The sequence below is a fragment of the Aquarana catesbeiana genome, linkage group LG01, assembly GCF_042186555.1.
Source record: "Aquarana catesbeiana isolate 2022-GZ linkage group LG01, ASM4218655v1, whole genome shotgun sequence".
NCBI classification, from domain to species: Eukaryota; Metazoa; Chordata; class Amphibia; order Anura; family Ranidae; genus Aquarana; species Aquarana catesbeiana.
Window position 1 is genome coordinate 103,753,486 of NC_133324.1, and position 13,282 is coordinate 103,766,767.

The following is a 13,282-nucleotide window of genomic DNA, read 5'->3' on the forward strand; positions in this document are numbered from 1 at the left end:
TCTTCTTCGGCCGGCACTCCGGTTTCCATGGATGCCATCTACCAGGATGATGAAGATGAAACAAGGGTGGACATTTCAATAAGACAGTGACCCCAAACACAAAGCTAAGGAAACTCTCAATTGGTTTCAAAAAAAGAAAATAAAACTGCTAGAATGGCCCAGCCAATCACCTGACTTGAATCCAATAGAAAATCTATGAAAAGAGAGAAAAAAAAACAGAGAAGGGCAACAAAACGAATAAAGGGACTGGAGGACCTTAGTTATGAGGAAAGGTTACAAGCACTGAACTTGTTCTCTCTATTTTAACTTTTATTTTTTATTTTTACACTGTTCTTTTAAAAATAAAATAGTCTGCCACTTGTATTCCTATTACAAGAAATGTAAACATCCCTTGTAATAAATAAAAGCATGACAGGACCTCTTAAATATGAGATCTGGGGTCAAAAAGACTTCAGATCTCATATTTACACTAAAATGCAATAAAAAAAAAAATGTAATGCCTTTTGAAAAAATAAAAATGTTGCTTTAAGAGCTATGGGCGGAAGTGACGTTTGACGCCGCTTCTGCCTTGCGTTGGTATGGAGCCGGGTGGGGGCCATATTCTGCTCACTCCGCTCCATACCACAGAGGACACAGTATCCAATCGCCTCCGCCACTACCGATGGCTCGGGTAAGCGGCAGAGGGTATCGGAGCGCGGCGGTCCTCTCCCCCTCCGCCGATAAAAGTGATCTTACGGTGAATCCACCACAGAGACCACTTTTATCTGAAAGCGAACCACCCGCTGAAGAAGAGGATACCGGGTTAATGGCAGCTAGATAATCCTCTTCAAAGTACCGACGTATAACAACGGCGGGCGGGGTCCGTAAGTGGTTAAGCATAAACGTTTTTTTTCACAACCCCCTCTTAAAGTCTTTGGGCACAAGTCGGATAGAAGTAGCCTTGAAGTAGTACAGGAAACTTTTCTAAAGACGGAACGACTTCAGTACTGCTAATTGACAGCTCTGATTGACTAAAATGGGAGGTGACCCTACTCTTATTGCAAGACCTCGCTCGTTTATCAAGTTAAAATTGATTAAAAAAAAATTGCTCGTCTTGTATGACACTCGCAGACCAAGTTACTCACAATCCAAGGTTTTACTGTATATATAATATAGTTTGTGGACTCTATAACTCTCTTAACGTAAACTAAATGATATACACTGATTTGGGTTATTTTTACCAAAGAAATGTTGCAGAATAAATTTTGGCCTAAATTTATGAAGAGAGATTTTTTTTTTTCGGTATTATAGCAAAAAAGTAAATCCCTTGGTGATTAAATACCGCCAAAAGAAAGCTCTATATCTCAAATATCTCAGTGTTGCGTGAGTAATTGTCATTCAAAGTGCCAGCATGAAAATGGCCTGTACTTGAAGGGGAGGGGGGGGGGGAGGAGTGTCCGAACTTGAAGTGGTTACAGCCCACTTTGGGAATTACAAAAAATCTACTCTTATTCCCCATTATATTTAAACTTCCCTTACTAAATGAAGCAAAAGTGGCAGAGGATTGAGACAAACCATTTACCACTGAAGGGGTGCTTTCCGTGATAAGCTTTTACTCATTTATGTGAAACTTTTGCTGGAGTTTGGCATTTGTTAGTCAAGCCCATGTAAGTTTGCTGTTGCATTTTACACCTTTTCCAAGGGTGGCTTTGTTTGCTCCTTCATACTGTTAAGCGGGGACACCCTAAGACAGCAAGTGTGCTTACTGGCATGACCACCAGGTGAAAATAAAGGAAAAAGACAAAAAAGAAAAAGTAATGCAGCCATCATATTTAGGAATTGATCATTTGCAGTATTTTGCTTATTTGTTTTGGCTATTGAAATATTTAGATACAGTGGGGAAAATAGTTATTTCATTCCCTGCAGATTTTATAAGTTTGCCCACTTGCAAAGAAATGAAGGGTCTATAATTTTGATCATAGGTGTATTTTAAATGATAGAGACAAAATATCAACCAAAAATCCAGAAAAACACGTGATCAAATGTTATAAATTGAGTTGCAGTTCAGTGAATAAAATAAGTATGTGATCCCCAAGCAAAACATGACTTAGTACTTGGTGGAGAAACCCTTGTTGGCAAGCACAGAGGTAAGATTGTTCTTTTAGTTTGTTACCAGGTTTGCACACGTCACAGGAGGGATTTTGGTCCACTCTTCCTTACAAATTTTCTCTAAATCCTTTTCGGTTTCTTGGCTGTCGCTTGGCAACTCAAATTTTCAGCTCCCTCCATACATTGTCTATAGGATTAAGGTCTAGAGACTGGCTAGGCCACTCCATGACTTTAATGTGCTTCTTTTTGAGCCACTCCTTTGTTGAGGGAAGAAGGTTCTCATCCAAGATTTTACAATACATGGCCCCATCCATTGGCCCTTCAATGCGGCAAAGTCGACCTGTACCTTCAGCAGAGAAACCATCCCAAAGCATTATGTTTCCACCTCCGTGCTTGACTATAGGGATGGTGTTCTTAGGGTCATAGTCAGCATTTTAAGACCTAAGTTAATGCCAAAGAGCTCAATTTTGGTCTTATCTGACCACAGCACTTTCTCCCAATCCTGCTCTGAATCATTTAGATGTTCATTAGAAAACTTCAGATGGGCCTGAGCATGTGCCTTCTTGAGGAGGGGGACCTTGTGGGCGCTGCAGGATTTCAATCCATAGCGGCATATTGCCTTAAAATCATTCACAAGCTCCTCCCGTATAGTTCTAGGCTGATCCCTCACTTTTCTTATGATCATCCTTACCCCATTATGCAAAATCTTGCATGGATCTCCAGACTGAGAGCAATTGGTGGTTATTTTGTATTTCTTATATTTGCGAATAATCACTCCCACAGTTGTCTCCTTCTTACCAAGCTTCTTGCTGATTGTCTTGTAGCCCATTCAAGCCTTGTGCAGGTCTACATACTTGTCCCTGACCTCATTTGACAGCTCTTTGGTCTTGCCCATGATGGTGAGGTTTGAATGGAAGAAAGAGATTCTGTGGACTTTTATACACATAACGAGTTGTCGTTAGGAGCAACTTATTAAATTGACAGGACTAATCTGTATACCACATGAGCAGATACTAGAGCCAGTCTGTGGGAGCCAGAATTATTGTTGGTTGGTAGGGGATCAAATACTTTACTCACTGAACTGAAACTCAATCTATAACATGTGTAGCGTGTATTTTTCTGGATTTTTGGTAGATATTCTGTCTATCACGTAAAATACAATTATGATAAAAATTATAGACCCTTCATCTTTGTAAGTGGGCAAACTTAGAAAATCTGCAGGGGATCGAATAATTATTTTCCCCTCCCCACTGTGTGTTTTAATTGGTTATACAAGCCTGAACATTGTTTATATGTCGGTTGTGTGTGAACCCTAAGTGTCACTAGTAGTAGTAGTCTTAGAGGTATGAATTGTACTTGATCACACCCACTCTGGTAAAAATTTACAAGCTGACAAGCTACCAAAGCAAAAAATCCCATCGTTGATAAGAAGTGTAAACCTTACAGATGAGGTCAGGCAGTGCTGAGGTAGGATTTTAACGACAGAGGTAGCACAAGGGAGAGGTGGCTTTCAGGTAGCGTCATGTTAGATGTCAAAGCAAGGCAGCGTCATTACTGAGTTAGAACGGGACACCTGCATAAACTCGCAGGGACCAGGAGGAAGACTTTGCTCTTTTGATGAGGCTACTGCCACTGCCACCCAGTCATGTAATACGCACACTGGACCATACATGCTTTGCAGTTCCATATTTAGGCCAGCAGATGGTGTCTGCCTACAAAGTGGTGAAGGAGTAATTATAGTAATCAATAGCAATGATTCACAAATCATTTCTCAACTGATCTACCAACATAAAAGTGAAATATGATTAGCCAAATTTGTTTTATTATTGGCTTCTAATTATGCTCATCTGCAGTTATTGCATCACGTTACATTGTCTTGATTGGCTGACTTATGTCACATTTAAACATGGCTTGACAAATTTGCTTTGAATCTAGGAGCCAGCTTTTTTTCTTTCTCTAACTAGTAAAGTTTACAGGTGGAACATGTAACAGGTTCCTGAAGGTGAACTTATCTTTTAACCCTTTCACAGCCAGAGCTGTTTTTGCATTTTTCGCATACATTTAAAAAATCATTTTGGCCTGAAGATCACATAATACCGCCAAACATTATGTATTTTCTGTAAGCAGACACCTTGGAGAATAAAATAGTGGTAGCTCCAATTTTTTTTATGTCACACGATATTACCGCAAAGGTCCAGGAAACCCCAATTTTTATTAAACTCCATTAAAGTTTATTTTTAGTGGTCACAAAAACATAATAAATTACCCATTTTTTTTGTAAATTATAAAAGATGAGGTTGCACCAAGTAAATAGAATACCCAACATGTCAAATCTTAAAATTACGTGTGCCCGTGCAATTTTTTTACAATTAAAGTTTTTTTATTTTTTTGTTTCCATCAAATAGGGAACAAAAAGTCCCCTATATAATGATTTTTGGTGACAAGTTCTCTTTAATGAGATGTCAAGGGTCTGAAACACCCTGCATGTCTCCCCTGTGCTGCCAACTGGGACCCGGAAGTGACATCAGGAACAAGTAGGGGAAGAGAGCGGACGTGTGTCCCTCACCTCTACCCGGCAGCACCTACTAAGCCAGTCCCAGGCCTGCAGATGGGCAAAGGAAGCCCAGCATACATAGTGGGGGGGTTAGTATCACTTTTTTCATTTTACTGTATTAAGTTCTTTTTGGGGAAAGTACATGTAGTACTTTGTCCTATCTTCCTAGATGCCCTGTACGGCTAGCTGCAATGTCGAACAGGGCGCTACCCTCAGCACACGGCCTGCCAGTACTTGCTCAAGGCAAGCACTGGCAAAAGGAGTGCAGAGGGAGGTGAGGCTGACATACCTTCCTATGCCAGTGTTTGCCCTGGGCAAGTGCTGAAAGCCAAAAACAGGTACTTTGTAGCAAAGCAGCAGTCTCCTTGCTAGCTGCTGTGCCCAACATTGCAGCCAGTGTTACAGGGCACCTAGGAAGATGGGTGGGAAAAAATTATTACATGTCGTTTGTCCCATGGGGTGCTGAATACTGTAAAAAAAGAGTGTGAATGTGTTTAGTGTTCTTTTTTCAACATTTTTGGTGTGTAAATGAGGGCACTTTAACCACTTAAAAGACTAAGCCTTTTTCTGACACTTGTTGCTTACACGTTAAAATCTGTACTTTTTGATAGAAAGTAACTTGGAGCCCCCAAACATTTTATATATATATATATATATATATATATATATATATATATATATATATATATATATATATATATATATATATATATATATATATATATATATTCTATTTTTAGCAGAGACCCTAGAGAATAAAATGGTGGTTGTTGCAATATTTTATGTCGCACTGTATTTGCACAGCAGTCTTTCAAATGCAAATTTTTTGGTAAAAATAAACTTTAATTTTTTGGCCAGAATTTTTTGGTGCAGCTCTAGTAAGTAGAGAACATTTCTTTTGAGCTTACCATAAATGCTGTCTTCTTGCCATGTAATGGAGAGTCACAAGGGCAAACATGTTTGAAGTCCAGCCTGGGTGGCAGCCATGGCTCCCTCTATAGATACAGTGGAGGAATGAATGTAACATTGAAGGAAGTGTGTTATTTGCAGGATCAGCAGGGGGAAAAAAGACAAAAAGTCTAAACATATAAAATGAACGCAGCCACCATATTGTAGAACTGGTAAGCTGCAATATGTTCCGTTTATGTTTCGGGGTTTAGATGCACTTTAGCTCAGTGGGGTTGATTTACTAAAACTGGAGAGTGCAAAATCTGGTGCTGCTCTGTAGAGAAACCAATAAGCTTCCAGGTTTTTTTGTCACAGCTTAATTGAACAAGCTGAAGTTAGAAGCTGATTGGCTACCATCCACAGCTACACCAGATTTTGCACCCAGTTTTAGTAAATCAACCCGTATGTGTCAGTGAGACACTCAGAGAAAATGAAAACCAAGAAAATGTTTGGATCTGTACTTTTTGACACAAAGTAGGACGTTGGTAAACAGTAACATCACACATGGCCTTATGTTTCTTTACCGGCCATGTATATGTTTATTACATTATTGTCTGTTTGCCATTGCTTGTGTTGCCTTCACCTGATTTGAGGCAGGTTGTTCTATATGGACTTTCATTTTCTTTGTAGTATAAGATTACATTTCTCATAACATAGACATATCTTATTCATTCACAATTCATTTTCTAATTATTTTGTGTACATTGAACCCAAACATAGTACATATGGAAGTGGCTTTAGTGTGGGTAATTTTGTTACAGAAGATTAACTGTGTTATGTTGTTATAATAAACATTGGAGGGCATAATCAAGGTCAGCCTTCTCCACCTCACCTTTATTGAGCCCCTTCTTTGTTTCTACCAACAGTTTATATTATCGGCTGCTTACCTAAATTTATTGTTTAACAGACTTCTGGTTTTCGGCGACCTACATGCCACCCAGAGCTGCTTAAACTGGCAATTGGCACTGCATCTTTACAGACTACATTATTTCTGTGTCTCAGACCTGGCTTCCGAAACGTTCCTGAGCTTTTAGTATAGTGGACATCACAAAAGGTGATGAGGCCTACAGCCTGGCAGAGCAGTAACAATATTGATCAGTCTTGTCTACATTTACTGCTTTGGTACAAAATGAGATGACTGCACTGCGATCTTGCTGCTAGTCCTATCCAGTGTTATTGAAGCATTGGATGTACAAAAGAAACTGAATATTTGGATGTTTCCACTCTTAAAGTGTTACTAAACCTAAAAATGTTTTTTTACCTTAATGCTTAAATGTTTTCAGTTTCCCTGTGTGAAGAGAAATGGAGGGGAGAAGAGATCAGCGCTGTGCAGGGCTGCATCTTTTCTCCCCTTCCTCTTTGCACTGCATTCGAGCTGCAGCAGGAGCCTTTGGCTCTTGCTGCTGTCAATCAGAGTAAGTGGGGGGCAGACCTAAGTCCTGCTATGTAAGTCTATGGACCACGGCTCCGTAGACACACAGCTCAGTAACGAGGGGACCACCTCTCCCCATAGCCAGCAGGTGACTATTGTAGTCCCACAGAAGATGAGGAGGAGCCGAGATTGCCGCCGGGGACCCCAGAAGAGGAGGTTTGGGTCCACTCTGAGCAATACCACTGCACAGAGCAGGTAAGTATAACATGTTTGTTATTTTAGTAAAAAAATTGGAGTTTAGTAACATTTTAACAACTAGAGTTTCCCAATGGAGAGTGTTCAGTAACAACTCATGTGCCATAGTGCTGGCTGCTGTGATATGGTGCTTAACCATATAGGCAGTGGGATTATTCTGACAATTCCTAAAGTAAGCCAGTTCCAAACCTTTGCATTCTGTACTGAGTAAATGATGAACAATGTATAGGCAGAGATTAAAACAGTCAGACAATCCAGAGATAGAAATGCATTTCTGATATGATTTGGAAGAGCCTTTTTCTGCAGAAATTTCCGGTACACATTTTTATACAGTGCTCATTTATCCAATAAGATCTGCCCTATTGTGTGTTTGTTTTTTATGAGTCAACTATAAATGAGCCTTACCCACCTATGAGCACAGACAGATGTGGTTGCTTGATGCAATCAAACTGAGCATTCTTTAAAGCTTATCTCTTGATTAAATGCCCCCGTTGGCACATCTGCAGTGCTGAATAACCGGTCCCCCCAGAAAAGGCACTAGAAAGGGACTTAAACGAACCCTCACAAAGTATTGGAAAAACACATACTGAGTGGATTAAAGGGAATCGAGAGAGAAAAAAGGGGGGTTAGGTTTTGCCCAGCAATGGTCATTAACAAAAATGTATAAGCAAAGATTGTAATTAGTGAAAGCTAAAATTAAAATTAGTTGATGCAGTACAAAAAAAGAAAGATCCAGAAAGACAACTGAAGTGTATCATGATAAATCTTAATTCCTCCAAGTCTCACTACTGGTCATTGGAGCCAACCTGTGGTTTGTCCACTCAGGGCACAGCAATAGGGTTGCTTTCATCCACCATAAACCCTAGCATATTATGCTCATCATCTTTCACTCCTCTGACGGCTCATACTTGGTATTTTCAGATATTGAGGAATATGTGACTTGACCATGTTACATCAATGTGCCAATCTACAGTGTCAGATTGAGACTTCATATCCTATGTATGCCATGGCCCTGGTTTCTTAAATATTACATAGGGCTTTCATTTCAGCAAAAGTAAGCTGAGTATATGTGCCTGTGGAGGTCTGCCTTGCATAGACAAAGTACAGATTCACTTTAAAAGTGATGTGCGACTTTCTTGACCACCAGTAGGAGGTGTGTGAGCTGAAAACAACATAATTTACCTCTTAGATCTCTGGATCTACTGACCATTCTGTCCATGCTACATGTGAGGATAAAGGCCAGCTCATATTGAAGCCACACCAAGGATCACAGTACATCACTGGACAAATGTACAATGATGACATTTGCACATCTAGGATTATTTCACCTTGCATTGTCCTACACGGTCAGTAAAAACATGTAATACATGTATTTGCATTAAAATCTGTGTTTTTCCCATGGACTGCATGTAAATTATAATCAAATACTTTACAGCTCTTCTTTTTAGCATTGGGGCTTCAAGGTAAAATAGTTAACATATATTGGATCAATATCTTTTTTTTTCTTTTTGTAGTGCTGATCCCTTATCTAACATGGTCCTCTCATTCAACCTCCAAAGAAGATGCCATTGCTTTCGTTGAAAAGAATGGTAAGTAACACCCGAATCCTTGCTTTTGATTCTGTCAGTTGAGGAATGTGCAGCAGATTCTGGTTGTTCTTAATAGTGTCCCTTTTACAAAGTGGCACTATTGCTGCATCAGCTCCAAAAAGAATTACCTCTAGTTTGTAGATCAAGAAACTGGGGATAATTAAGACTAAATGTAAGTTGGCATACAGAGACCAGCAGAGTGTGTATGCTGTGTATCTGTTTGGCGCCGCTTTCCCTTCCCTTCTGTACAGTAGGTTATTTAGGATTTGTGCTACCCTAGGCCTGATAAAACTTGTGCATCCTCTAATTTAAATATGACCCACCCCTTCCTGTTTAAGACCCGCCCTGAAATTTTCAAGTGGGGACACTAGTTCTGAGGGCCTGGGGGGAGGCAATTCCCTTAATTTGCATAGATTTCCTCTCACTTCCTGTTTGGCTATGGGGCAGGAAGTGAAGGCAAATCTCAGCAATGGGACAGGTATGGTAAAAAATAAACTGACAGGGGCTATAACCCTCCTTTATTCTATCCAAAATGAAAAAAAAAAGTTGCCTATAGTTCTACTTTAAGCACAAATTTCTGATAATTTGATGGAGAGGACTAAAGATATAACCATGTCAGTGGTGCGGCAGAAAACATATAGCACAGTGAGGAAGGTTTGTGGTCCAAGATGGTAGGACAGTCAAAATTAGGAGCAACACACACACACACACACACACAGTTCCGGAATGCTGGCCGTCCGCTTACCGGAAGCAGTGCGGCTGCTTTATGGGGGCGCTAGACTAATTTGCTTCTCAGCCCAGTCCACCCCATAAGACTGTCGTTACACTAACAGTGTAGCACAAACCAGCGGGGACTCTTTCCGATCTGCCCCCCTGCAAAGTGCTGCCCTAGGCCTGGGCCTTGTCGGCCTAGGCCAGGATACAGCATTGCTACTGTACCTTTCACTGATTGTCAAGGATGCTGTTGGCTGCAGCCTCCTAGCAACCACTCTGCCAGCAGCCTCCTAGCAACCACTGCTGACAGTGGGTAAAGCCTGATGGGGAAAAATGAGGCACAAGTTCCCCAATCAGGTGGAGTCTCCAGACAATACCAAACTGTCTATTGACTATGGACCCACCCGCTAACTACTGTCAATCACAAGGGGATTGGACCTGATAGGGAACTAGTGTTTCTGAATCCTCATGCTCCAGCTGCCCAGTTTTAAAAATCCTCAAAAGGGTTGTAAAGGCAGAAGGTTTTTTTTTATCTTGATGCATTCTATGCATTAAGATAAAAAGCCTTCTGTGTGCAGCAGACCCCTCATACTTACCTGAGCCCCATCTCTATCCAGCGATGTCCACAAGTGACTCGGCCGTCCAGGACTCCCCTGCTGATTGGCTGAGACACAGCAGCGGCGCTATTGTCAATAAAGTCAGTTAGCTAAATAAGAGAGAGAGGGGCGGGGCCGAACTGGGGCTTCATGTCTGAATGGACACAGGGAGCTGTGACTCAGCTCAGGTGCCCCTATAGCAAGCTGCTTGCTGTGGGGGTACTCGACAGGAGGGAGGAACCCGAGAAGAGGTGGATCCAAACTGCTCTGTGCAAATTCACTGCACAGAGAAGGTAAGTATAACATGTTTGTTATTTTTATGGGGAAAAAAAACGAGACTTTACAATCACATCAACTGCTGCGCTGTCTGTGTGACAACTGTAGCATTGGGGAAGGAACTCAACTGCACTGAGGAGGGAGTGTCCATATGGACATTCCAGTCTCAATGTGCCTCTACAGACGGTGCATTCCCAAAATGAATGTACCTGTTTGCAACAGGAACATGAGTCTCTGGCCTGCACCGACACTTTTTATGCAGCGGCACAGTGGAATTTTAAAGAGTGTTGTAGACATTCTATGAATTCCCCTTTTATTCAGATAACATTTAGGGCCAGTTCACACCACATTCAGTCCAGTGCAGTAGGTTATATGGTTTCCAATGCCAGAGTTCACTCAAGCGCTTGCAGTTCGTGTGTTCCAGTTCCAGAAAAAAAGTAGAATGCTGCATTTTTCCTGTACTGGACTATACTGGAATGCTGTAAAATGCATCAAAAATGCACTGGAACACGCATGTCCTTATTTAAGGTTAAGAAAGAAAAGGAGGAAAAATGCACTGGACTGCATCAAAAATACAGCAAAAACGTGCATGCAGAAAAGCATCCCGAACGCATCTGGACTGCGTTCCTATGTGTGTGTGAACTGGCCCTTAAAGGATTTGCCGTATTTGATTTTTCTTTTTAAAGGCTTGAGGGAGAAAATAAGGGTTCAAAAGGACAGTTCACAATACCAAACTACCAAGCAGGGAATGTTGAGTTGTCTGTCAATTGTACCATCTTCCTAGCAGCCAATCTACTGTTTAGTATGTATGATTGATGTTTAGGATGTATGATTGACTTTCAAGGCCCTCCTGGCTCCTCATTGTATGACTAAATGCTTCTATAGAAATGTATAGAAAATGTCCCAGCACCTATGAAGATGTTGGGGCTATTAACTGCACAAAGACTTTCAGTGGAGGACCGGGGATACCACAGTTGGAATAATGTACACTTTGTACTTTTTTAATATTGAGAGCAATGGCCCATACACACGATGCAAAATTCAGACAAGAAATATCGATTTTGACGCAATCGTACGATAATCTTAGTACACAGCTTTTGAGAGCCGATCACGACATTTTATCTGATCAGATAATACCAGATTGTTTGGTTTTTGCTTAACTAGTACAGTTGTCATACGAAAATACAATACATTACATCACTATCATTTTTTTCTTATTCTGTCTTACAATCATTTTCATAACTTTAGTGAACTCTTCATTTTCGATATGCGAATAGCATGCAAAGAAAAACAGACGATCTGCCATCCGATTTTCGAATCGTGTGTACGAGCCAATAGCGAAGATTGCAGATTTGAGTTGTGGATGTTGAAGAAGCATATTGGCCACCAGTTAGGAGAAGGCTCACTGAGGGGTAGCCAGTAGGAGGGGGTGCATTTATTCATGCAGACATGCATTTTTGTTTGCTATAAATGTTTAAGTGTGAATATTGTGAAAAATGTTTTGCATCTCTGGAACAGGAAGTGAGGAGAATTCTTCGGAACAGGACAGTTATAAAATATGTTGTAAAAATAAACAGGTTGTAACCTACAATGACTTACATATATTGTTATGTTACAACTGAATAGGAAAATGGCACAGAAACCGAGCTGGGAAGACATTTTTAAGAAAATTTAGGATGCATTTAAAAAAAAACGTAATTGTTAATTACATTTGGTAAGTTCTCCTCTGTGTAGGAAATAGAAAACCTCTTTTAAGTCTTTTATGTCTCATTTATATTTTATAACCGTATGCGGCTTGTATGTTTATCTTATTTGTGTATATAAATGTTCCCTTTGATGGTAGATAGAACCGCCAAACCGCATACAGACCATTTTCAAAAATGTCACTTACTGCTAGTTTTCTATGTTTAGCTTATGCTCTGCTTTCGTTTACATATAATCATACTACAGTATATATATTTTTATAGGATGGAGTTATGAGGTTGACGAGAGGAGGATTCCAAAACCAAAATCCAAGTCTTATGGTGCAAACTTTTCTTGGAACAAGCGGACCCGGGTATCCACGAAATGAATTGTTATTGGCTGTCCGTAAGTCTGACTGTGAGCAAAGTCAGCTGTGCTGTATTTATAGAACAAGTATAATACAACTCTTAATCTCCTAATAAATATGACCTTTAAACTACAAACACATCTTGTGGTGTCTATTTAAAATGTTTTTGAAGTTTCCAATTGAGCCTTTGATAAATTTATCTATATATAGAGGAGGTTTATAGAGTTCATACCTCTAGGAAGCGCCTGAGCGCCAAGTCCGGTAATAGCTGAATCCAAATCAGCTGCAGCATTCAGTAAAGTCACAGTATTTACAGGGACGTTCAGTAATCCATCAAGGGAAATTCCTGCTATGATCTTGCCCTGGTACATTGGTCTGTATGCCTTTCTATTTCTTTTCCTACTCTGCTCTCATTGTGAATGTACTCTTAGGGTTGTCCTTTTGGTTGATTAAAACTGCTCCCTGAAAATTGTTAATCCTGTAGTATATATCCCCACTGCAGATTATTACTATTCATTTAAAGTTTGCTTTTTGTCTCTGCTTCCCTTCTTCCTTCCAGTGCGGCACCTACCTTCTTGACCCACTCTTACATTCCCTTTCTTGGTTTCTACAGGTATTTCTCTAGCTAGAGGCTTTGTTTCAGGATTCTAAAGCAGTAAACCTCATACAAACCCAGATGATCACAACTACACAACATGCAGCTGTGCAGGGACACTACTATTGATATTCACAGCTGGTGGATAGAACCACAGCACGCAGCAGGGGAACACAAAAATTCAACACACCTTGAAGTGTTTGATTCTGAAAATCCTCACAGTGAAGTTGATTTATTAAAACTGG

General features: G+C 40.4%; 1 protein-coding gene across 1 annotated transcript in view; it reads left to right on the forward strand.

The window, feature by feature from the left end:
* Positions 1–12,578, forward strand: part of NDUFS4 (NADH:ubiquinone oxidoreductase subunit S4) — a 212,493-nt gene extending 199,915 nt beyond the window's left edge. The window contains 3 exon segments of the mRNA XM_073622366.1: positions 8,732–8,765; positions 8,767–8,806; positions 12,360–12,578. Of these exon segments, the coding sequence (XP_073478467.1) occupies positions 8,732–8,765; positions 8,767–8,806; positions 12,360–12,463 (178 nt within the window). The 3' untranslated portion in view covers positions 12,464–12,578.
* The last annotated feature ends 704 nt before the right edge of the window (positions 12,579–13,282 follow it).